We start from the raw sequence: 26,740 nt of genomic DNA, 5'->3' as shown, positions 1-26,740 counted from the left end.
AATATGTGGATGGGAATCTAGCATATACATTTTCAGGCCCAGTTTTCCTTTAATGTCAGCACCACTAAAGGCTACTTTGTAAAACAAGTCAGTGATTTTATTTATAGTGACAAGAATCCACTTGGTGGATGCAAAAACTGGACAATGCTATCAAGGAATTTTAATTGCTTTTACATGACAGCATATTTTACTAAAACGACAATAGAAAGAGTGATATCCAAGACACTCTTCCTTTAGACAAAAGACAGGTCTTTGGAGGAATACATTTAGAAGTGCTTTTTCCTGTTTGTCAATGAGGCATTTTTGATCCCATCTTTGTGACAAATCAGCACAGTTTTCTGAGGTGTCTTTTTCTTTCCATCTGCTGCCTATGGAGCATGTTAAAGAGGTTCCCTGAATAAGCCTGCAGTATTCCTTTCTTTGTCACTCCAAAGGCTCCTGCCACCATTTTGAACATGATGAATTTGGTGACATACACAGTTTTTTCTAATGGACTCTTAAGTCAGTGAGTTTTCATAAATGTGGGATTACTTATATTAGTTATATTTTCCCAAATGTTCTCTGAATTATTTCTGTATATTTGATTTTTTTCCTTTGTGCAAAAGTAAAAGTATAAACTTCTTGCCAAGTGGTCCATCTAGGCATCTCCTACACTGCTGTTAATATTTGGAGTGTTCATTTTACATGCATAATTAAATGAACAGGATTCCTATTAAAATGGTCACTATTAGAAGATCACCATAGGAAGCACTGCAAAGTGGATATAAAATTCTTGTCCTGCCTTATCAAATATGGGCCACATAAAATAGTTATGGAATCAGAGCTAGGAAAAAAGTTGGCTTCTTTTTTCAAATATTTTCTAAAAATATAAATATGGATCAACAAAATGTAGTTAAAAGAATACTTCTTTTTTTTTCCCTTCATTTTATTCTGCCTGTTAGAAATTTACCTACTGTGTAAGGATCATATGACCAAAACAGTTGAGAGTTTAGGCTGGACAGAGCCTTAAGCAAGGGTTAAATTCTTAATGAAGAGCCATATCCTTCCTTCCCATTAAACAAAAATTGATATGACTATGTTTTTATATATACGGTATCTTTTAAATGTCATATTTGATGATATGAAAAACATTATGCCAAAATGGACACTAGAATATCAATAACACTGCTGATTAAGGATCTTTGCCCTTATTACATATTATTTTTTAAAAATCTGGGTTCCCTAAAAAGGCCCAACTTGAATTCTTCTGAAATTTTCTATTACTTATCATGAGACTCGACTACTATTCCTAACAGGTATTAAATAGTCTTTATCACTAGCATTTTAGGGAAGATTTAGGAGTGGAAACCAAATTTTACTTGTGACAAACTAAATGCATAACCATTCTTTTATTCCATCACTTCTGAATTACAGAAATCTCTTTCAGCATTTATTAAATCTGGTTGCCGACCAAGGTTAGTTGGCACTTCCTGAAGGACATGGGCATTATTTGGTGCACTTGTGAGTTAGGGTAGCGAAATGAAACTGCTAAAGCTTCGAAGGAAACGAAATATAGTACTTGGAAGCCGAGGAAGAGGAGAGAGTTAAGTGTGAGAGTAGGGAGACACGGAGAGAGAAGAGTACAATTTCTCGCTGGTATGTCTTTGTATACTCTCACACCTTTCATTCCTCTTCTTATCCATTTTGGTTCCTCAAGCACAAGGGAGAAACTGCACTCTTTCTCATATTCCTCACGGTCAAATATTCTAATGGTAATGATCTTCCTGTGGGAACACAAGACAAAGGCAAAACAGATGGTTGGAGTCACACACTCATGCTCTAGGTGTTCACCAGGCTGCATGTTACTGTGAGGTTATGGAGAGACACCTGGCAGCACATGGGCCTCCCCGAGTATGTAAAAGGGCATCTTGGTTTCCCTCAGCTGGCCCTCATTAAGTTTTCTTTGCTAATTCCTCACGTTCACAACTTGGTCCTGCATCGATTTGCCATCTGGAGGTACCCCAAATCATAGGAAGGGAAATCAGAAAGTTGGCTTCATCGTGCAATTGCCTAGCATCTGCACCAACTTTCCCAAAAAAGGGAGGCTGGATTGCACTGCAAATTAATATCTCAGGCCTGCCATGTGCAGAGTGGCCAAAATTGGCTGAGGTAGCTACAGGCTGGGCCCACGGTGGCTCAGGGTGTGGCTTATGCCCCGTTACATAGGTGGAGGGATGTGTGCATTGTAACTCGTGTTCCGAAGAGTGTGGGCATCCAGGGGTGGCACAGGCCAGCAGAAGCTGTTGGGCTCAGCCCTGGAGCAGCTTCCCCACCTTTCTTCTCACTCATCTCCACCAGGCGGGGCTCTCCAATCTCAAGGAAGAAGGTCTTGTTTTTCTCATACTCCTCATCATCAATTACCTTGACTGATACTGTTTTGCTGCAACAGAGAAGAATAGAGATTGACGAACAAGGGGAAGAGAAGAGAGAAGAGAAGAAACATAGAGAAGAGGAAACCAAGGTTAACGAGCTGCACTTCCAGACAAAGGGCAACTGAGAAACTTCTGCATTGAGTCTTTTCTTCAAGAATGGGTCTAAAAGCACAGAAAAGTTCTACCCAAAGCATAGCTCTCCCATGCAGGGACACCGAGTTATTTCAGGCAAAATATAGTACTTAGTCCTAAAAGGTTTGTCACAATCATGGGAAAAAAAGCAGAAAAAAAGAGATCACAATAAGAAGGAAAGAAAAATGTATTTATTTAGCAAATGCACCAGCTGTAAGATTGTCTGAGCTGTGCCCTGGAATTCACTCCTTCAGAACAAATCAATAAATCACATCAAAATATTGAGAGAGGTTATTGCTGAGCAATAGGTGTATGGGTCATTTTTTATAACCTTCTTTGTGCTTTACTCTATTTTCAAACAAAAGATTTTTATCACAAAATTTTATTAAAATAATAAATGCATAAAAGCATGACAAAACAAAATATAAAGTCTTTTATCTTCCCCCACCCAGGTTCTAGAATTAAGCTCTTATTCAGCTTAGTCAGATTTTCTACCTGGATTACAAGAGAGAAGTTGTTCATGTTTTGTTTGTTTTTCTAAAGATGGAGGCTGTGGCCTCACAACAGTTGTTCTGAAAGTGGGGGTGGAGGGGTGGAGGGAATGGGGAAGTCATGATGCTGTAGTTATTTTCATCCCTCCCAAAGTTCAGTTTCAACTTTGACTGAACAGGCCATTTATACTGTTTCTAAACGCCACCAACATACTGAGGCAGTTTGACAAGCATTCTTCCCATAATACAACCTCTAGCACTTTCTGTCCTATGGCTCTGAGTGACTGACAGGCAGGTAGGACAAATGCAAATATTATGCAAATCTCAACTCCCTGTAAGCATTCTTGATAACTCTGAAAATAAAGTTAATGGTAACTTTGAATTAATAAGGGCTTAAACCCATCATGTATTACAACAACACATATTTGTCCTTGAAAATATTTTTTCCAGTAATATTAGCAGGGACGTTTCTGACTGAAGTTTTTGAAACAATGAGTCTGTGTAGACACAAAGTTTTAATGGCATGACTTTCTATAGTTTTGGTGGCGATCCTCTAGACTTTTAGAGTCTTTGGAAGGGAATTTATTTATAACTTTTTTAATTGATCAAAGCCATCAAGTTTCATTTAGATCTATCTATATCCAAGAAATCTGTTTTCTTTCTATTAAGAAGGAGGTAATGGGTAGTAGTTGCTTTTAATTCTCTGAATTTCCCACCGCTCATACTGGTGTCTGGCTTAGCATCGAAGAAGTGTGATCAAATGGTTGGTCTGGTCCTGTGGGGCCCCATCACCCACCTCTGCTCCTCAGCCAAAGGACATCTCTGCATGATGCTTACATCCCATTTTCTCACTACTAAGGAGTTACAGCTCCTGGAAGTGCCTTTTCTATCTCGGCTCTGACCTCAAAGATAGTAATACCAAGGCTAGATGAACAGCTATCAATGGCTAAGACACCAGCCATTTTTAAAGAGTAGATGGATATTTATAAAACTACCAAAAAATGCTACAAAGGCCAACTAGGTGTGTACAATGAGTAGTCCCTACCTAACTTCCACAACTATTTTTGCAGCATTCACCTTTTTACCCAGTATAAAAAAATCGGCTTGCTCTTTGGAAATCAGGATATCAGATAATTTCTCAACATCCAAAAACATACACAATATTAGAAAAAGCACAAGAGGATGTAAGGAATGATGATGCATGTACTTTCTATTTCAGAACTGAATTTAATGAGAACAAAGTTACTGAACAAAAATCAATCAAATGCTTATCCTATTTGTTATCAGAACTTACGTATTTTACATCTTATTTTTCTTCTTCCACCCTGTAATCCTAAATTATACTTGTGCATCTTTGAAAGTGCTGGTGAACCTTCAAAGGGCAAAGCTACTGTTCTCTGCACCTGATGTCCTAACATTTATTATCAAGGTACCTCTTGGTTGGGCACATGAAACTGGACCCCTCTCTGCCCCAATTGCAAAAGAATCATATTGCAATGCTCTTGCTCGCATTGCCTAATGAACATTTAACTTATTTTTCTCCATTTTGTACTCCTAAACCTGCCCAACATCTCATCTCATATTTTATTGGATTATAGAAATAAAGAAGGCACAGTGAGGTGGCTGGAGTAGCTAATGGGCTAAGTGTTTATTAACGGGCTAAGTGTTTGGTTCAGAAAGGCTATCAGTTTTACCCCCAAAAGGCAACATGATAACTTATTCACAAATAAATAGACATAATCTAAAAACATATTGTTTCTTATCCTTGATGAATATTGTAGAGTTTAATCTCTATCGTAATAGCTTTATTTTCTATATTCTGAGTAGTTGATGACTGGGAGAAATATTGTTATATGGCCCATACAATTTGTTTGTATAATAAAATAAAAATTTGCAATTTGTTAATCATCACTGTATCAGTATTCACTAGGATCATTATCTTTAGAAAATAATATTTCAGTATGTGATAACTGTGATACTGGAAATCATAGATAAAGAAAAATACCTTTGTAGGTGCCAGGCATAGACATCTAAAATAGATGGAATTTGCATAATGGCATATCATTTCAAAATCATTAGTAATACAATCAATAGTGCCCCTGAAAGAAGGAGCCATTAAATTATATATATTGATATTGCTTCTCTTGCACAGTGAAGCTATAAATAGGAAACTTGATTATTAAAGGACATTTCAGTTGATCTAAAGTGGCAGGATGAAGTCAGTCCTTATGAATTAGTCCTCTAAATCAAGACAGGCAACAATCAGAAGAGATTAGTAATGTTCACCTTTTGCTTAATAACAGGAATATTTCTCCCCTAGCAAGGGAGCAAAGGTGGAATGGACCACCGTAATTTTTAAAGGAACATACATATGGGACGTCTTCTGTTCACTTTTGAGAGCTTAATGCACACGTGAGACTATCACCACTTCTATCACAGAGGATGCTACTTGAGAAGGGGTTGGTTGGGTGAAGACTTCAACTACACAAGCTTGATAATCAGCACAAGAATGCTATTGAATTTACTTACAGAGGGCTTAAAGGTCCCCTAGTCTACCCTCCCCGATCTCCCCATCACCACACCAATCCCAGGCTCACAGGGCCTTTGCACTGCCACAGAACCCCCACTTCCCACCCCCAAGAACACAGATTCATGTTGCCCCTTCTTTGGCTCTGTTTATCAACTGGAAGCAATCAGACACCTGTTGTTATTTCTTTAAATTAGCAGGTTAACCAAAGTAAGAATGGAACAGTTGGGTAGACAGTGCCAAACTATATTTACAGTTGTAAATACAACTCTTGACATTACTATTGCACTGATAAGGAACAAATAGAAAAACTGGTATTATACAATATTCAACTATCACAATAATTATGAAGAAGGTAAAGAGAACTTCTCACTTGATGTTCTACATCTCTGTAAAGTAGAATAGTGTACCCTAAAAAAACTGTATTTTCTGGAAACTAGCAAAACAGATTCAAATGATAACACTAGAATATTTCCCAATATGGCCAAATTTTTATGGAAGTACATTTTGATTCCATTTCTGGAAGAAAAGCATTTGCTTAAGAAGGTCAAGGTATTCTGTGGAAAAATAGAGGACATTCCTTTTTAATTTTTACAGTACCATTCATTTGATGATACTGAACCAATATCTATATTTTATTTCTCAGCGTCTCTTATCTGATGGGTCTCAACAGACTAAAATTATACTTGGTGGTGACTCAGGCAAACAGTGAAAAAGGAAAGAAAGAGATGGCCTTATTAGTGGGAGCTTAAAGCAAAACAAAACAAAACAGAAGCTTCTTCAAAATACACTTTAGACTCTCATCATTAAACCAAAGTAGCATCACAGTCTCTTTTTCAATTTAAGCTTCAATTTGTCCTTCTGCTGTGTCTTTTCCCTAAGGCTGCCCTTGATGTTGAGAGGAGATGAGAAAAAACAAGTTGGAGGATTAGAAAGAAGAGTCTCATTCTTTCTAATTCCTTACTCAAAAAGATTTTAGCGAGGACTTCACATATTTAGATGCTGCAATGCTTTTTTTTTTTTCCTTTTAAAGATTTACTCCCTCTTTCAGCATATCTCAGAGGTCAATGGCATGATGGACATTTTGCATTTAACAGCCCTAAAAGCAACTCTCACCTTCTACAATTTACAAAGGAAAAAATGATTCTCAGAGATGGTAAGTGACTTCCCAGAGTCACAAAATGAGTAAATGGTGAGCTGAGTTTGCAGCTGTGTGTGTGACTGGCTCCAAAGATCAATCTCTTCCAATTATATGACCCACAGCCAACCACACGGTCTTATTCATTCAACTGTGAAGTATTATTATGACCCCTTTAAAGAATCTAGATCATTATTTTAAATTAATAGAGGTTTATCATTTTATCTTTACATTACAGAGACTGCATACATGAACAATGATAGAATTTTAATTCTGTTTTTAAAGGAATGCAGCACATATTATATGTGGTGATGGGTGTCTTAAAAGTTAGATCCTTGAGGAGATGAAGGTCCTTCTCGGATTCACTGAAAAGTGCCACAAATGTGCAGGGGTCCCTCCACTCTGAGGACTTCGAGTAGCCGGCCAGCCGCATCGGCCTCACCCGAAGGCTTGTTAGAAATTCAGAATCTCAGGCTCCACCCCAGACTCACCAAATCAGAATCTGCATTTTATCCCGATCATCAAAATGGCTCCTGTGCATGTTAAAATTCAAGAAGCACTGACCTAGAGAGGATAATGGGCTCTTTTAAATTGGATAATAAACTCAGAAGCCGGTGGTAATAGTTGGCTTGTGTTTTCCGAACTGTCTGCATATTGGAATCACCTGTGGAGTTGTTAAAGCAGTCCTGCCTGAGCTGCACTCCAGAGCTGTTAAATCAAGCTCTTGGCTGCGTGACACCAGCATGAATATAATTTTAAAAAGTTTTTCAGATGATTCTAATATGCAGCCAGAATGTAGATTCTAATATAAAAAGCCAGACTTTATGGTATGATGTTTAAAAGAATGCCTTAAATAAAGAATAGATTGAGTTGTGAGGAAGGCACAATCAAAACTAAATTTCAGAACTAATTAGTAATCTAGGTGGAAACATGGGAGACACATTTTGCTTTGTCTTCTACCACTGCTCTTTTCTGGATTATATGATATACTTAAAGTTGTTTTCTCCTCAAGAAATGCTGGTCTCTGTAGTCAACCATAACAGTACCTTTAGCAGGCAGGCAGCAGAGCTTGCACTCCTGCAGAGTCATTGCCTTCTCAGACCAAGTGATAGGAACTCTAGTGATACGTCTTTACACAACAGTGGTTACATCTGGAGAGCAGACAAACTAAGGATTCCAATTGTTGTAAAAGGCAGTAATGCCCCATGTCCTCCCCTTTCAGAGGGCATCTAATTTAGATCTGGAGCCTCTCCACCCACATTCACGGCCCCACACTCAGGACTGAGCATGAACAGATGGCGTAGACTCTGCGACTTCTCCCATTCACAGAGTGGTGTCATGAGGTAGAGTGAATTTGAAATCTGAACCACAGTACAGCTGATGTTGAAAGCTTCAAGATAATTTTCTATACCTCAGAAAGCAACCCAATCATAAAAGGGGCAAAGGACTTGAATAGACAATTCTCCAAAGAAGATAAATGGCCATTAAGCATATGAAAAGATGCTCCACATGATTAGCCAATAGGTAAAAGCAGATCAAAACCACTTCACACCCAATAGAGTGGATATAATAAAAAAGACATATAATAACAAGTGTTGATGAGGCTGTCCCTCATACACTACTGGTGGGAATGTAAAAGGCAAAAATCTAGCAGTTCCTTAACTGTTTACCCATGGAGTTACCATATGACCCAGCAATTCCACTGCTGGGTACATACTTCAGAGAACTGAAAACATACGTCCACCAAAACCTTGTCCATGAGTGTTCATAGAAGCATTATTTATGATAGACAGTGATTGAAAACAACCCAAACGTCCATCAACTGATGAATGGCTAAATAAAATGTGGTATATCCATACAATCAAATACTATGCAGCAATAAAAAGTAATTAAGGAATGTGTACAACAACATGGATGAACATTGAAAGCATCACGCTAGTGAAAGAAGCCAGACACAAAAGCCACAAATTGTAGGATTACTTAGATGGAATGTCCAGAAAAGGCAAATCATAGAAACAGAAAACAGAGTAGTGATTGCCTAGGGCTGACAGGCTGTGGATAAATGGGGAGGGACTGCTAATGCATATGGGATTTCTTTTTGGGGCGATGAAAATATTATATAATTGATTGTGGTGCTGGTCGCACAATTCTGAGAATAGACTAAAACCATTGAATTGTGTCTTTTAAATGGATGGATCCTAAGATATATGAACAATATTCCAATAAAGCTGTTATTTTTAAAAAAGATGTGCTTCAGAATAAATCATTGCATTTAGAGAAGGCTGTATCTTTGGGTGAGAAAAGGCTGTGAGAAAGTTTGGGGTTTTCAGCAAGAAGTTTCAAATTTTGCCCATGCTGCTAAAATAAAACCTGAGGTTCAGGGTGATATGAGACAGTGAGAACAATCTGCATCAAGGCTAAGTGCCATCACTGTCACTGTCAGGTCCAACACCCCTCAATCTATTCCTTTCCTCAGATTTCCCCACAGCAGGCTGGCCGTCTCCTCCAGGATTATTGTCCTTTGAGGAGCTAAGCACTTCTGGTGGCTGTTAGCTCAGGCCGGGCTTTCTTGGCTTGTTTCTTTTCCCCGAAGTAGAACATATTATGAAAATGTCAGAAGCAGCATATCTTTCATGGCATTTATTTTTAATGGAAAGGAAGGGGCTATGGTCATAGATGATGCCTGCTGACCTTACAAAGTCAACAGCTTCTGGGGCATCATCGAGCTCCCCTGCTGGCATTTATTTCTCTCCCTACATGGAATGATATGCTTGCTATGGGTTGCCTCTGTATCAGTGGGTTTAAATTCCTGGACCATTTTAAGCTTTTCTTCCCTTCAAAAATCAATTTTGTTGAGTGACTTAGTGGTTTGGGGTTAGGGAAAGAAAGGGGCAGTCTGAAGAGACCCATCTACACATTTTTGTCATTTTCCACAAGTGACCCCATCAACAGCCTCCTCTAGTTAATTCCAAATAGGATAAGAACTCATGGCTATTCATATTATTTCTAATGCTATTTTTTACTTTTAGGTTACTGCTGAGAAATTATGGGCATGGAGTCATTTAGGAATTTGTTGCATACCCTATGCTAACACTGCCAGAGAAGATGAACTAGATTGTGACTTAAGTCTATTGTTTCCTGAGGTGAAGTGTCAAGAGCACTAGACTGGACCCAGAGTACCTGGGCCCATATCCTAGCTCTGCCACCTTCTAGTTGAAGTTTTGGGCCAGCACTGACATCTTTCTAAACATCAATGTTATCCCATATCATACGGGGATAATAAAACTTGCTTCATGGTGAGTGTCATGTTCATAGTATTGTGATGATCAAACAATGACTGTCATCATTATCCACCAAGGATAATAAAACTTCACAGGTTTTTGCAAAATCAAATAAGGTAATGCATGCAATATCATTTTGTAAGGAGCTATAAAATGTTAGGCACCGTTGTTACTATTAGTTGAAAAGGAGTGGTTTACTTTGCAGTTCTTACTTGCCCTGTCTACCCATCATCAAAATGGGCAGGGGGCAAAGGGGGAGTAATGGGCAATAGAGTAAGGGGCAATACCCTGAAATCCACTTTCATATATAGCTTGGGATCTCATCACACGTAATGGGGTATCCAAATGCAGAGCCCTAAACTCAAAGAAGCAAGGGGCACACGAGCTATTGCATTTAGCTTCCCAGCCCCAGCTCGGGCAGATTCTCCACTCACCACATTAGCTGGGTACACAGAGGGATCTGAAGTTATCATTTTCCTGGGGCTCCTGCTATGAAGCAGAGCCTAACAAACTGGGATGATGCTATTCTGTAATTTAAAGAGATTCCAAAGATGAGAGCTGCTCAAGTAGCTAAACCAAAGTAATTCCGCAGGAGGCCTTGTCATCCAGGCACTGATCTCTTTTCATTGTCAGGTGGTAACTGAAATCATTGCTTCAACAAGAGCCCTGGATGGCAGAGCTGCAGTCCTGCTGTTCCCATGGAGATCAGGAGAGTATTAGAGAGCACTGGAGTGGGGGTTTCCAGTATACCTTCCTCTAGTTTTTGCCTCTGCTTACTTTTGAAACTGCATGGCAATCAATCCATTTTTTCAAATGCAAAATTGGAAAAAATAAAATTCCTGGGTCCTTCTTTTAGCAGTCAGTTGTCAGCATTAGCCACAATTTTCCATAAATTTCCTACTTGTGCCTAGAAGACATGCTGGTTGACTATGTTCAAAGAGACACTGCAGGGGTCCTAGAGTTATTGTTCCAAAAAATAATGCGCTAAGAATTTAGTATCCCTCCCCAAAGTTCTTTCCTATTACGGCAAGCTACTGAATAAAGCATATGAGTGAAATTTACTAATAAAATGACAATGGTATAAATTAAAAATGGACCATAAATTTGTGATCTATAAAATTTATACCTTACCACTGTCTCATTCTTCTGCAGCCAATAAATTTCAATCTTAACAAGGGTAAAATATACAAGGATCTTTTGTTTGTTACCTAAATGTGCATGCTGAGACAATCGGTGAAAAACAAAGTGGACCAAGCATTGGGCACAATGATGAAATAAATCAAAATATATCTTGGTCTATATATTTCTTTATTTTTAGTGAGTAACATTGGCATTGTGCAAGTTTCATTACAGAGGTGCTTTCAGTAAAATAATGGAGGATTCTCAGCATCTTAAAACTTAAGATTCCTGAACTTGTTGTCAGGATTACATATTTGTCTATAATCTGAGATCTCTGTGCTTCTTCAAGGAAGTGAAAAAGTCTGAAATCCCTAGAGAAGCTTTATTTCAATAAATTTCTCCAAGTTGAGAATAATGTTAAGAGTACTGTGTGTCACAGAGCATCTTTTCTATAAACTGAACTCATAAACATCTTCGGTTCTGTTTTAGAAAGTTCTATCAGTACTCAATTCTTATAAGAATTTGCCTTTTATAAGAACTTGGAATTACAGTGAAATAGATGCTGTTGAATTTCAAAGTAACTGCTGGTTTTCCATCCTTTCTAAAAGCACCCTCCACATTGAACATTTTAAACATTCCTAGGTTGTCATTAGACTCTTCCCAGAGATTATTTTTACCTTTCATCCTTCCTCCTTTGCCAAGAGTCTTTGTTCAAAAGTAAAGAGTTTCTGTGGAAAAGAATGGAAGGATATCACTCGTGGGATAGTACAGGATGGCAGCTAGAATATGCTGAAAGTCTCTCTACTAGAAAGAGGCCAGCTTTAGAAACAGAAATATCAGGGCTCTGATATTTATGTTTAAAAACATAGTATCAGGTTTCCATGACCATGGCTTAGAGCAGTTTCCCATTGTTGGAGGGGTAAAATGACGTCCTTTGGAAACAGACTCAGGGTAGGGGATTCTCACTCTTCCACTTACTAACTGCACCTGTGTGAGTTACTTACTGTTCCTGAGGCTTAAGCTCCTGGCCTGTAAAATGGTTATAATAATGGTATTAATCTTATCTGATTATGTGAGTATTAATTGTGATAATGCATAAAAAATGCTTATCATGGAGCCGGGCATATATTCAGGTGCTAGATGAATGTTCGTCTTTTTATTCTGACCACGAGCAATATCATCGCAGGTGACAGATGATGAGATGGGACTCTTGGGGTCCGACTGCCTGACTTCAGGCAAGTGACTTAATCTATCCCTCAGTTCCCTTATCTGTCAAACTGGAATAATGCCATCTGTATCGTAAGGCTGCTGCAGGATTGTTGACACGAAACACTTACAACAGGAATGGGCGTGTAGTAAACACTAAGTGACGGTTATCATGAGTATATGGGGAGTAAGAGAAGAGAGAACAGGAACTAAAGTATTTCAGTAAAGTTAATTTAATGAAATAGGGAGTAAGTTGGTCAGAAATGGATAATAGAGACCGTTTTAAAATCACATTTTCAGTGCATTTCTTTGGCTCTTGCTTTCCCTGATAACCAAGACAAAACTGAACTTGCGATCTACTCTGTACTAGCTTCTGTCCTTGTTTATGTGAAACATCATACATGAAGCATAGTTTGTATTGGCAAGTTTATTTCATAGGTTATTTTTCACTAAAACAATTAAAATAATATGTATTGCTTTAGGATAATTTATGTGTTTTTTTCCTTAAAGTTTTTTTTTTTTCCTCCTCATTAAACTAACAGTTGCTCATTGTTGAGGATTTGACAAATGCAGAAATGAAGAAAAAAATAAAAATCACCCATAATCCTATCACCAGAGATTACCAATGAAAATTAAATACGTTTCCTTTGTTTTAAAAATACACAATTGCAAAACTAGATATTGAATTACCCTATGATCTGGCAATTCCACTTCTTGGTATATATCTAGAAGATTTGAAAGCAGTGACACGAGCAGATATTTGCACACTGATGTTCATGGCAGCATTGCTCACAATTACCAAGAGATGGAAACACTCCAAGTGTCCTTCAGCAGATGAACGGATAAACAAAATGTGGTATATTCATACGATGGAATACCAGGCAGCAGCAAGAAGCAACAAAGTCTTGAAATACATGGCAACCTGGATCAACCTTGACGATATAATTCTGAGTGAAATAACTTAGTCACAAAAGGAGAGATATTGTATGTTACTACTTTTATGAACTATCTGAACAATGTAAAATCAATGTCTTATAAGAATATTAGGGACCTAGTGATAGATAGTAGCTAGTGAGGGGGAATGCTAATCTAATATGTTCAATATGTTCAGATATATTAATAATGTTGAATTCAAAGGTATGGTAATGGATAGGGGTGATGATTGTTAAACCTAAATCCTTCAGAGTGCTCTTATGCCAGCTAAGTCCCCAAACCCAGAGGCAATAGACTCTTCAAGAACATCAACTAGTTGTGCCCCCTTTGCTCATAAAGTCGACACCCCTTTTCAACATGAATAGGTTAGGGTGGTCACTGCCTAGACATTCCTGAAGACTGGGAAAGTGATTAAACTAGGGAAAGGGGTAGCAACAGACAAGATAGAATTTAACAAAGAATTATGAATACTGAATTTTTATATAATTTGCTTTTTCTTAGAATAGATAGAAGGAAAGAATTGAAATGGTGCAACTGTAAGCCATAACATCCTTTGAAATTTGTTCTATAGCTATTTGTTAAATTGTAATTTGAAAGTCATACATTTTTGTATATATGTTATATTTAACAATAAGGAAATAGCTGAAACTATGGTACTATAACTCATAATAACTTTGGAAATTTCCTGTATCTCTACTTGTTAAATCATACTTTGAAAGATATTGTCTTTTTTTATATATACGTTATATTTCATAATAAGGAAATAACTGAAACTGCGGAAATGTAACCTATAATATTCTTTGAAATTTGCTCTCTATTTGTTAAATTGCACTTGGAAAGTTATCACTTTTATGTGTATGTTATATTCTACAATAAAAATATATGAGAAAAAATAAACAATTACATAATTTGGACCATATTATGTGTGTGTATATGACATAAAATATTTTGGGTCATGACTTTTCACTTAACAGTGTATTTTGAACATTTCCCATGATGGGGCATTTTTAAAAACTCTTCTTTAAACTGGCATATGATATTCCATGAAATTTCACCATAAGGTTTTTAATTATATCTCTTCTGATTGATTGTAGGTATTTTTTCTCTCTCTACTGTCCCTATCTAAAGAAACTGATCTGTATTTTATGGGGGGAATAAACAAAGGAAGCCAAAAATATTATAAGCTTTTGGTGCTTTATTATGGATTAGCCACTTTGGATTAGCTCTCTTAGAAGTTGAATGCATATTTTCCCTGCGATCTCTGCAAGCTTGGGCCCTGACCCCCAAACCAAAACTAGGCAGTAACCTTCTTCCTCTCCTTTTACTTATTGGCCTTTATTGAAGCTCTGAATTCTGCCCTGTAGAAAATTTTTAAAGGAGGAATTCTCTTCTAAATCATTACTAACCTTTTGGCTAGATTTGCTGGAAATTTTTTCAAGGATTGTTTGCCAATGTTGATTCCCTAGAAGGCCATTCATTCTGGCTAAGCTTCACATTTGTTCGGTCACAAATAATTCCTTATTTTAAATCATTTGCAAGCACCAGTTGTAAAATTGTAAGTGCCCTTCTACAATTGCCCATTTCTAAGTTTGTCATCCAAAGAACATTAGGTATTTTCCACTCAGATTTAACCTTTGCCTTTCCAGAACTACACTTTCTAGTCTAGAGGTCTCTAGAAGCAAGTCTCTCAATTCTTGATCATAGACATCTCCCTGTTCACCTCCCATTATATAGATGAGCAAACTAAGAGCCAATGAGATTAGCCCATATCTCAAAGTGAGGAGATGCCAGAATTGGAATTAAAACTTTTCTCCAGACTCCAAATCCACATCTGGTGTTTGTTTACTGTGCTGTTACTCTTGATGCCCTTCTTCTCTGGTGCTGCTGAAATCCAATTCACTACTCTTCATGGAAAACCTTTCCTTTTCCCCTCTTTTTTAATTAAATGTAAACTGATGATACGACAAGAGGAAATGCATGATTTTCTTTGAAAACTCATTGCCATTTCTTCATTGGCCATAATCCTGATGTATGCTTTACAAATCTAATGGCCCACAGAATGGAAACACAGACTTCCTTTAGAAAGTCTGGATGTACAGATTCATAGTCTGATGAGCCTTTGACCTCAAAGGAACCTACAACGTCCACGGAAACATTGACTGAAAAGTAAAGAGAAAATGATAGCCAACCAAAAAACCCCATTCTTGTTAGTGCCCCCAAGCCCCCTGGACATCATGCTTAGCAGTTGCCCATCTTTGCACTTTTCTTTCTTCCTTCGTCCATCAATCATGGTGTGCCCCTGATCTGCAGACCTCTGCCGCCAGTTGACCAAACCGATGATCTATTTGCACCGAAGTGGGAATGGTCAATAATCATGTGTTTGTTCCACTTAGAAAATATATTTCTACTTTTAAAAGAAACCCATTCCATTAATTCAAAGGGAGTAAATACAGAAGGAATTGTGACTATTAAGCAGTGTGGCAAGCCTGGAAGAGCTCCAAGTAGTGTGCCTCTATATGGCGAAATACTTTTTGGTGACTAATCACAAACAAGTAAAAATTAAAACTGGTATAAACAAAGAATCAAAATTCATTTCTAATAAAATATCAAGGCCCCTGCTTTCTGCTTTCTTCTGTCCGCAGAACACAATGATTTACCAACTGTGGACTCCTGCTGAACCTTTCCATATAACACTTATTTGAATGTTTACATCTTTTGTGGCTACTCCACTCGATTTAAAAATGAACCAACCCATTCTCATTTTGAGCTCAGGTTCTTAACAGAAGGGACCCAGGGCACTATATAGGCAATAGTTGCAAGATAAAACCAGCAAGAAGATAATTAAACTTCTTATTGATATTGGCAATATAAAGCTTAAAATCAAAATTAACCAAAAACAGAATGGTGTTTATTGGCTTTCAACTGAAAATGTGTTTTGCTTTTTTCCCTTTTTATGTTTCCTGTTTGCAATAGAAGTTTTCCCCAGTTGAACTTTATAGAACAAAAGCAGGTTTACAGAATGAAAATAATGACATTAGTTAACAAAATTGAACCACTGGACCGAACACAGTGAGAATGTATTTGGTGAGTAATTCTTGGGTTAATTAGAGGACTTCTGATGAGCTGCATATAAATATGCACATTGATTATTTTACAAATTGTGTTATTTTACAAATTCTCCGGGAAGGCTACACTTTTGTTCAGAGAATCTTGTAGGTAGAAAGCACAAATGTACCTAGACTGGCATTTATAATGCAGCTTTATAGCTTTTAGCAACATGACCTTGGTCAAGTCACCTTCTCCAAATATTATTTCATCAAGTACAAAAATGGGAAAAATATGTCTATGTATCCCACAGGGTTGATAAGTAAATGGAATGAAATAACATGTAGGAAAGAACTTTTCCCACACTAAGCATTTTCAAATGTAAAGTGGTTTATTATTGTCATCTAACTTTATCTTCTCATTTTACATGTAAGCAAACTTAGATCCCTTGATTCCAACAATCTTTCTAGTAAACTAAAGCTTACTAAGAGCCACTCTAAATAGGTATGTCGTATTAATATTAATATTCCAGTATTCATTTTAGAAAATAAACGTTTACAATGTGAATAGAAAGGCAATAATATCTGACACCTATCCATGGATTTCCTTTTGGAGTTATATTTTATGTTTATATAACTAAAGGCTTTAAATTATAGCTGCAGATACAATTGACTACTAGAACATGAACAAATACTTTATTAAATACTATCATATAGTATCATATTGTCCTATTAGAGTTTAGCCCTTCTGTTAACTTTACACTTGATCTTAGCCAAAAGGCCAAGTGATGCTTCTATTAACTTTAATCATGTAGAATTGGGTCTAACTTATGTTAATTATAATATATGGTGGCTTTGATTAAATGGAAAAGTAAGGAGGAACTTTGTAATGCTTCTAAAAGGCAGGTCTGTGTTTCCTGAATAAATCCTATTAATGCAGTATAAATAGCAATTTTTCATTTTGTTGTGTTACATAGACCAGAAAAACCTTAAAAAAGTTATTTGTTGATTTCGTCTCTATATTAATTTGCTGTCTAGATGTCCCATTTATTAATCCTGAATTCATTTTCTATTGAAATGTCTTTGTGCTTCTAGAAGAATCAAATCCTCTTTATAGTTTTAAACTAAAATTCTTTCACAAAATTGGACTTCCCGATATAGATATTCAAAGGTTAGTTAGATTGGTGATGGAATGGAAGAGAATCCATCAAAATACAGTTCCGGGTCTTGAGAGACCCCAAAATGTAAAATCCTTTGCCAGTGTCATCTGTGCTTAACTGTACCCATGTCACCAAAGGCTGGGACACCAGTATGTACTCTGTGTGCATTTCGTCGGACAGTGAGCACAGTGCTGGCACATTGAATTGGCTGATGTCTCTGTCACAAGTTTGTACTTGAGTTTGTGCTGATCCATCAAGGTCTCTTGGATTTCCTGGTAAAAAGCATCCAACAATTTTTGGATGAAAAGATAGGATCCCAGCATAGATTCTACCATGACAGTGAGCAAAATTAGGAGTGTGTAGGTGATTCAAGTTCATGACTTTTGACCTTGTCAGCAAGGACCAAATGAACTAATCAGTTGCACTTCAGATTCCTATAGCATGTTACTCTGTCCTGCCATTCCACAGACATTTACTGGGTGCCAACTATGTGTCAGGCCCATGTTCAGTGTCACGGATATAAAGGAGGAGTATGAACTCACACTGTAGAGGGGTGACAGGCATGTAAACAAAAGATTACATACCTCGGTATGTTCCAAATATAAGTAGCTGTAGGCACTCAGAGGATGGGCGAATGACACAGCTCATAAGAGGCAGGAATAATAGAGTTGGGTCTTGAAGAAAGTGAAGGATTTTCCCAGGCAGAAATGGGGGAGAAGGAGAGCATTTGAGGCTCACAGACAAAAATAGGGAAAAACTAAGTAGGAAATAAAAAGGCACGATAGGTGCAAGGAATGTCAAGTTCTGAGTGGCATGTGTCTACAGTGTGCATGTATGTGGTAGAGGGTTGATAGGATATGAATGAAGAAAGAGAGCTTGGGGAGGAGATTCATGAGGACAAAAATTTTGTATTGAAGAGTCCATGGGCCTTCTTGATTTATAGACTGCCATGGACAATTTTGACTTTTAGGATAATCACTCTAACTCTGGGATAAAGCTTATGTTGTACAAGAATAGAAAGAAAATGAAGGAGAGGGTCCAGGAAGGTAGCCATGGAGAATGCTGTCTGCTGGCCTGGGAGAGCCTAAGGCCCCCTCTAAACACTGGATCAGGTTCCCACCCAGCAGCATGTTCTGAAGAAGTGTTTGGTCCCCTGTCCCCAGTATAGGTCAGTCAAAGCTGAAGAAATAGAAGGAAGTTGCTTTAAACCCTTTTCTGTGATTTCTCCTTACTGAAAACTTGTCTGTGGGTTAGAGAAAACAAATTGAAATTCCATGAAATGTTCTCTCTCTAAGCTCTTTAACCTGCAAAGATCAATTCTTACAGCAAGATGGAGGTGATGGAGGTAGCAAAGTACAAATTCTGCTGGGGGAAACACCATGAGATTGTAGAACTGACCTGATTTTCAGGAACAGAAAATCTAATTATCTACCATCAATTCAGGCCTGAGCACATATTTCATTTTATTTTTATCAACCGTGAGTGGTCTTGGCAAGCTTCATCACAAAGTGATGCTTGGGTGCATACATTAAGTTTTTAAATGAAATTACAAAAAATTGAAGTCTTGGCTTAATGAAATACATGGAAAATCACTATCATGTTATATTATCTTATGAAATATTGGCAGGAGAATTGGCAAGAGAATTACAACCAATATGATGTAATGAAATGGAATTTCACAAGCTGAAGTGCGGGAAAGGGCAAAAAGTGTACCATTCTCCTGATACAGTGAAAAGTCACTAAGGAAAAGAATTCTTAGGCTACTCATCAGGCAATGTGTGTGTGTATGTGTGTGTGTGTGATTGATGTGTGTGTAGAGAGACAGAGAGAAACAGAGAGAGGCAAAAGGTAGAGGTAGAGGTAGCGGTAGAGAGAGAGAGGGTTGGGGAGGGAGAGAGAGAAGATAATAGAGAGAAATAAGAGGGGATAATATAGTGTCTTGTGGTCCACGATGAGAAATAGTGATTTTAATTTAATATAGGAGGTATTTAATTTAATTTAATTTAATTTAATTTAATTTAGGTCTACAAAGTTTGAGAGAATGAATGAAATGATACCAGCTCCTTGCCCTGTTTAGCGTTAGGCATATGGGATCAGTGGGAGGGTGAAGACAAAGGAGACAGCTGAATAGTAGCAGTTTCTGTTGTGTCATAGGGCCGGGCCTAGGCATGAGACAGACTGGGGGGGGCTGAGAACTGGACCTTGAAATGCCCACTGGAGTAGAGCAGGGGGTTGGATAACAGGGAGTTTGTAGAAAGCCACTGAAGGTGGGAGAAGGTCCATTCCAAAGAGGCAGACATATGAGGACTTACAATGGGAGGTAGCTAGGAAACCACTGGGTGGGCTGGGCAAGAAAGCATGGAGCTGGGTGATGCAGAATGGATAATAAACTAATTCCAAGGTGTCCAAGGAAAAAGGACTGATTCAGCCAGGGAGAGGCACCAATCCTCCAGGCAGACAGAGAGCAGGAAGGACATGCCTTCTTTTAGGGTAAACTGAAGCCCTGGAATCAAGGCAGGAAGGCAGAGACAAGAAGGAAAATCCAGCCTGACTTCAGGAAGATTTTCAGAAACCTAGCATCTTACTGCTTTATCCCTTGAGTGCCTGGAAGACTACTTGTAAACCACAGAGATTCCACAGTCTTTGAGGAATGGCAGGCTGCACTCTTGGTACTGGAGAGCAGGTCAGAACCTGTCGGTTACTAAGTTTATTGTGATGCTGAGGTCCCGAGGGCTGGCTAGTGCTTCTGAAATGCCTCCTACTTACGGTCAAGATGGGGCGGGGGCTGAGAAAGCTGGATGAGAACAGCCTGGGATTGTGGAGAACCAGAAGAAAGGGATAAATCTAAGAAAGAATATGGAGGAAAAAAAAATGCAGCCAGCACACTGCCTTTTCCCTTGAGCCTTTCCAAAATTCCCTCTGTATGGCTATCCCTTTTGTTATGATGATCTGTAACTTCTTTTAGATATTTCCAAGGGCATGGGGGATAAATAAGATAATAATATGAGAGGTTAAGGGATTTTGTAGGGAGAAGACAGTGAACTCTGGCTTTTGATATATTTACTTTGAGGTCATGATGGGGAATGTATCATAGAATGTGTGAATTATAGGTCTTCAGTGAAGGTGAAGTGTTTAGATGAGTGGTCTCTGTATATCCCATGCACATTGAGATGGCAATTGAACCTATTCATGTGAGCCGACAGACTTTCTCCAAACGAGTGAGCTTAGAAGAAAAAGTCAAAAATGTAAAACCCAATCCTGCGGTAATATGACTGATAGCAGTGTAAAGGGGTAGAGGGTGAAAGACGGGCAGACACACACCAGCTATGGAAAGGCTGAGAAACTGTAGGGTCCTTGAAACTGAGGGTAGGATGTCCTTCAACTTAAAGGGGGAGGCTGTAAGAAGTCAAAAATCAGAAGACCCACAATAGCAGAGGGAAAAAAAAACGAGGTCATGGTTTAGACCAAGAGGAGACTATTGGAAATAAAACCAAAAGCTGATTTGTACAATGATTTGAGAGGAGATGAGAAATTTTGAGATTGTAATGTTGATACACTCAAGGAGTTTTAACACAAATAAGGTGAATGGGTACTGAATGGTGACTTTCCAAAAGAGACCAGCAAAAACATAAGCATATGGAAAGAAAGTGGATTCCCAGTGAAAATGAGGCTCATGGCATCTCGAGGAATTAGCCTTTTAACTTGTGAGGTCTTGAGATTAATGGAAGGAACATAATATTATACCAGCAGTCTCCGATCCAGTGGCCACCAGAATTTCCTGGGGAGCTTTAAAAACAAACACATAGATTTCTTGTCCTTTCTGTAGAATCAGAACCTGTGTATTTGTAGGTGAAGGATGAGTGGGGGTAATCAATAGCATTAAAAAGCTCCCCTAATAATTTGAATACAATGATCCATAACTGGCATGAGGAACATATTGTACTAGATTCTGGGTCTCCCTGCTCCTATCCCCAGGTTGAGGCTCAAGAGCAAATACTATTAAGAAACAATCCATGTCTCTCCCATCTGTCTCATTCCCCATATTTAAATAGCTTTATCCTTTTCCTTAACATTTTCTTAGACTGATTAGATAACATTTTGTCTATTGTTCAGAGAATGAAAGTAAGAGGAGGTTCTTTGTGGCTTTTTGTGGATTCTGCATATTGTATTTCTTTCTCTCTCTTTTCCTTCCATCCCTCCCTCCCTTCCTTCCTTTCTTCCTTTGTCTCAATGTCTTTCTTTCTTGTTCTTCTTCTTATTATTATTTTTGCCCATTGTATTTTAGCAGGTAAAATCTCCATCAGTTACACTCTCATTACATTGATCGTAATGAAAATTCATTTATTATCTCACTAAATTACTAAGTCTGTAGAGCATGCTGCTGAGAGGGTATTCTTTATAGTAGATTGATTTGTTCTGCAACTCATATAATTTTCTAGTAGAAGATCTCATGTAAATGCTCCTGTACATATCACATACATCAATGGCTGCAAGTAAAATGAAACTCAGCATTTATCACTATGGAATTCAGCCAGATTTGCCCAACACTATGCAGGGCAAAGACGTTTGTCCCAGTTCCCATCTAGAGGCCAGATGAAATAATTTTGAGTGCATTTCAATAATAATATCCCTCCTGATAAATTTAGCATTTACTGAAGCATCTACTTTCCATGCATGTGGGTAACTGCACTATTTCCTCTAAGCCCAGGGATCATTGGTAGAAGTGACAGCTGGTGCCTCAGGATGGAGCTATAATTTTATGGTGCAGTGTCTAATGCTGGAGATGGAACTAGCAAACCACAAATGCCAAAGACATCATAAAGAAAAATGTTCCTTAGGAAGTACTTGCCAATTTCTGAGCTATCAATTATTTCCTAACCTACAGACTGACTTTTATGAATAAAACAGCCTAGGAAACGCATTTAATTAAGCAGGCAGTTATGATAAAATGAGGTGCTTTCTCTCTTTAGCAAGAGACCTCTTTTTCAAGTCCTCCTCTGCCTTGTACTCTCTCCACTTGATGGGTTATGTTTTTCAGTCCACTTCTTTTTCCCAAACACTGTAAGAAGGGAGGACTTTCAAGCAAAATTCAGTGTTCTTAGAATGGGAGAGAACTGCATATTCACAGTGAAACTGATGTCTCCAAGACTCTTTCCTGCTTGGAAATTCTCTGATCTTGCTACACTTCTCTTTTTCCTCTGAGGAACCAAGAGAGGATTGTCATCTGTGAGGTTCAAGATGGGATCTCCTACCAAAATTCTGAAAGAGGATGACTGCCCAAGAACGTTCCCTGGAGTGGCTTTGTGGAGGGGACGAGTGCCTGCCTCCCGCACCTTTAGCTCTCTCGGTTACCTATAATACCAAGCTGGACCAGGGCAGAAGGAGCCCCACGAAAGCCCAGCAGAACCAGCCAGGTGGGGGGCAGCAGAGGGCCCTAAGATTTAGGTCACCTCCAGCCTGCTGGGTGGACTTGCCAACCCTAGTCAGTCCTTTGGGCAGAAGGAAGTATTGGGGATCCTTGAGGTTATTTCTCTGTGAAAAGATAAAATGAAGTTATGCAAATAAAATTTACTCCTATTTGAAATCACTGAAAAACTCTTCTAAAATAAGTTTGTGGCAGTTTAAATGAAATCTATAGGTACAATGGGAGCATGTAAACATGGGTGAAATGTAGGAACTAGGAAATAAAGGAAGGGGTTAAGGGTAAGAAAGATAATAGTGGCAAAATCCTCTTCTCTTGGGAAAGCAGCTGTGCTTGAAATGGAGCATTGGCCACAAGTACACCAATTTAATTGACTGGACATTCTTCCATTTAGCTTAGTTAACCACATTTCTTACTTTCATTTCCCTAACCTAGAAAGAAGATAATATATAGATACAGTATAGATTTATGTAGAACACTCTCTGAAAGGCTCAAAACACTTTTGACATTATCTAATTAACTCAAATTCTTTCTATAAAACATTTCAAGTAGTATTTATTTTATTAGCTGATGAGGAAATTATTTATTGATTTTAAAATTCAATTAGTAAAGCCAACTCAGAGTGTATATACAGAGTGTGACCCCAGTAAAGAAATGAAATCCACAGCAATATGGGAAACAAGGCGAATAAAGCCTAAGTCAGAGACCCTGATATTTAAGCTACTCCTCAGCTGCAAGGAAGGACTGTTTGGAAGCTGAATTGTCTTCATGAGAACATTGGTGTCATACTGGGTAGGTTCCCTCTTTAAGACACCAACTACCCTGGGGAATGACTCAAAACTGTAGTTCCCAGGGCCCCTATAACTGTGACAGAGTTCACATCACTCGATTGTCAGTCCCCTTCCCTGCAGATACAGAGATGAAGGGATTTCTTAGTGCGCAATGTTTTCAGTTTCCAGAGAGACTGTACAGCTGTAAGGAAAGTTAACTGAAGAAAAAATATTGAAATAGTTGACCTAGGATCTGTTCTAGATCCCATAACATGAATCTCCTTTATAAATTTCTTCATGGAAAGCATTATATTTTAAAATCCTTTGGTAGCCCACTTAATAAATAAATTGGTTGTTAATACAGTATAAAATTGTTCAATTTTAAGGTTCAAAAAATTAATGTTACCGCATTTCAAAGTAGGGCTAAAAACATTTTCTGGATTCACATCCCTCTGATTAAGAGTATGTGAATCCTACTTGGATTCTTGGGAAATGGAAGGACTAAAGGATAGAATTTGTATTGTCCAGCTGTATTGCCATGGTGGAAGTGGAAACTGCTCACTTCGGATGCCTTAACCACATTCATGTTGGATCGTGGGCCTGCTTCAGATGGAGCTTGGAGGTCGCAGGCTCTCCTGAAGCAGCAGTAATCTGGACCAACACATGATACTCTTCTTACATCATGATTTACCCACGGAGAATACACCTCCGCAAGTTTGTACTATACTGCCAGCCAGTGGTCAAAACCCTGGCAGCCAATAGGATTTACTTTCTAAAGGATAAATACTACTCCAGAATAATAATTATACAACGCAAGGTTTTAAAGATTATGCAAAATTGTTTGAGCTGCAAATGCCTGTTTGCATTTCCAGGGCTACCTGAATTAGGATTCTGGAAGAAAGCAGAGCAAATCTTCCTACCCCACTTGCCAGAAAACTATGTCCTCAAAACTCCTCTCCTCGTTTAGAAAAACATAACCACAAAAGCTCAGTCCCATAGTGTGTAGTCCTAGTACATTTGACACATGATAATTGATCACTTGGAAACTGACAGGACTTACATGAGGCTTTTCTTAGTTTTGGTCTTAACATTCTTAAAAGGGGAACTAGGAGAGGAATAAAGCATCAGTGGCCATATTTGGGAAATCAACTCTTCCCCTCCACCCATTATCATTCATCCTGATACAGCTCTTGACACAGACCAGATGGCATTCCAGTGTTAAAATTACAATTTTTTTTTTATAACATAGCTTACATCATTCTTAGATACATCACACTAATGTTCCTCTGTATACTGTCATGGAAAGGATGAGTTAGATCTTTCCAGAGCACTTGCCAAGCATACACTACGGAGGAGTTAATTTTCTCACGGCACTAGCTGGCTTACAACCTAAATGCCTCTCTGCAGCATATAGACAATTTCAAGTCATTATAATATAAAATACCTTTCCTAGTGATTTCTTTGACTTATGGGGGAAATAACAGGTCCTCATTCTTGTGGTAGGTAGAAGACCAGAGATTCCATTGGCTAGAGAATTTTTATTGCCTCAGCTTTCTTTGTCCTTCCTTCTTGGGTTCAACCCAGGCCATGGTGACCTTGAATTAATTTATGGGTTCAAATGCTTAAGAATTTCATGTGCCCCATGTTTGCCATTTAACAGCTGGACCTCAGAAGGCAACAACTCCAAATCTAGGATTGGAATCCACATGGGCTCAGCATGTGCAAAACTTAGTCCTCCCCTCCATTCTCACTCCTCACTTTGCTCCCCACTTAGCCGTTCCATTTGCTCTATCACCACTTGATGGTAGGTTCAGGGACCAAAAACTATTGTTGCAAGCACTGACAAAAAGTCGTATTCATGGGACCCTCATGGTAAAATGCCACATGTGGAGATCCATTACTGACCAAGTCATCGAAACTCTTCAAACTATTGTAATGAGCCTAAAGAAAAAAAAAATAACTTACTGATTTAGAGGGTTTATCCTTAATTGACCTTTAGCTTTTACTGTCATATATTTTTATATGATAGATTCATATTGGAAAAGCAACCCACTTAGATGTTTACATATGATAAAACCAATGATTATGAACAAACCTAATAAAACATACTACTATGTTTAATATCATCAGGAATGCTAGTATTTCTTTATTGCCTTCCAATATTTTCTCTGTCTCTATTGTCTTTTAAGAAAAAAAGGCAAAGTAAAATAAGGGTCTGAATTACAAAAAAAAAAAAACTCAAAATACTCAGAAATATTTCATTCTTGAATGGAGACCCCATTGCCTCAAAAAAAAAAAAAAAAAAAGTTAAAAATTACCTATAAATAATGTACCTGTCCTTCAATATTAATAGGCCATGCAAGATAAATGCCACCATGGTTTCTCATAGGTATTAGGCTACAAGTTCTGTGATTTTCCATTTTGAGTTATTTGTGACTCAGCCAAAGTAGCTAGATTGAGGTCTAATCAGTGCTTCCTGTTCATGCAATATTCTTTGGCTCTACAACGAGAGGAAAAACTGGAGATTAGAGATTTTTTTTTTTGTCTGTAGTAAACTGCAAATTACCCATTCCTCCAAATAAGGTATTTCAAGGTAGGTATTTTATTTTGGGGAGAAATGCGATTAAAGCTTGATCTAGATGAGGAGTTCTCAACCTCAGCAAAATCACCTCCAGTTGAGAACCCCTCATCTAGATCAAAGGCATCAGCATGTTTCCACATTCCCTGAATGACTGCATGGTATTTTACTGAGCTTTGACTCTGGAACTCCAAACTTGAGGTTCCTGGATATTCTGGTTTAAGGGAACTTGTGCTGATATTGGTTATGTAAACCTAGACAAAAGGGTCATACATGGAAATGTGTTCATGAAACATGGAAATCTGGTCATAGGTAGTGCTGAATATTTTATATATAAGAATGTGTGTGTGTGTGAGAGAGAGAGTAACTCCTAGATATTTCTCTGCTATGTTATCCTTAGAGGATGGGTTTCCAGAGATTATATCAGTGCCATGGAGGGCAAAGAACTAGAAATGGCAGGAATCCAACTGGTCAGCTCAGAATAATCAGGAGAACAAGGCAAGTATTTATAATTCCTATTAAAATCTG

The 26,740-nt window shown here is 38.1% G+C and overlaps 1 protein-coding gene across 24 annotated transcripts in view; it reads right to left on the bottom strand.

The window, feature by feature from the left end:
- The window catches only part of SLC8A1 (solute carrier family 8 member A1), a 376,616-nt gene that overhangs the window by 57,716 nt on the left and 292,160 nt on the right, over window positions 1–26,740 (bottom strand). For 14 of the 24 annotated variants that reach the window (XM_037807837.1, XM_037807853.1, XM_037807855.1 and 11 more), the window contains exon 3: window positions 2,313–2,419. In XM_037807837.1, the coding sequence (XP_037663765.1) occupies window positions 2,313–2,419 (107 nt within the window). Of the gene's footprint in view, window positions 1–1,659; window positions 1,764–2,312; window positions 2,420–26,740 lie in introns of all 24 variants that reach the window. The other 10 variants (XM_037807859.1, XM_037807854.1, XM_037807857.1 and 7 more) reach the window with 1 other exon arrangement.

This window comes from Choloepus didactylus, chromosome 17 (genome assembly GCF_015220235.1).
Source record: "Choloepus didactylus isolate mChoDid1 chromosome 17, mChoDid1.pri, whole genome shotgun sequence".
Classification (NCBI taxonomy): Eukaryota; Metazoa; Chordata; class Mammalia; order Pilosa; family Megalonychidae; genus Choloepus; species Choloepus didactylus.
The sequence above is the reverse complement of the archived record's forward strand: the minus strand, read 5'-3'. Positions and strand labels throughout refer to the sequence as shown.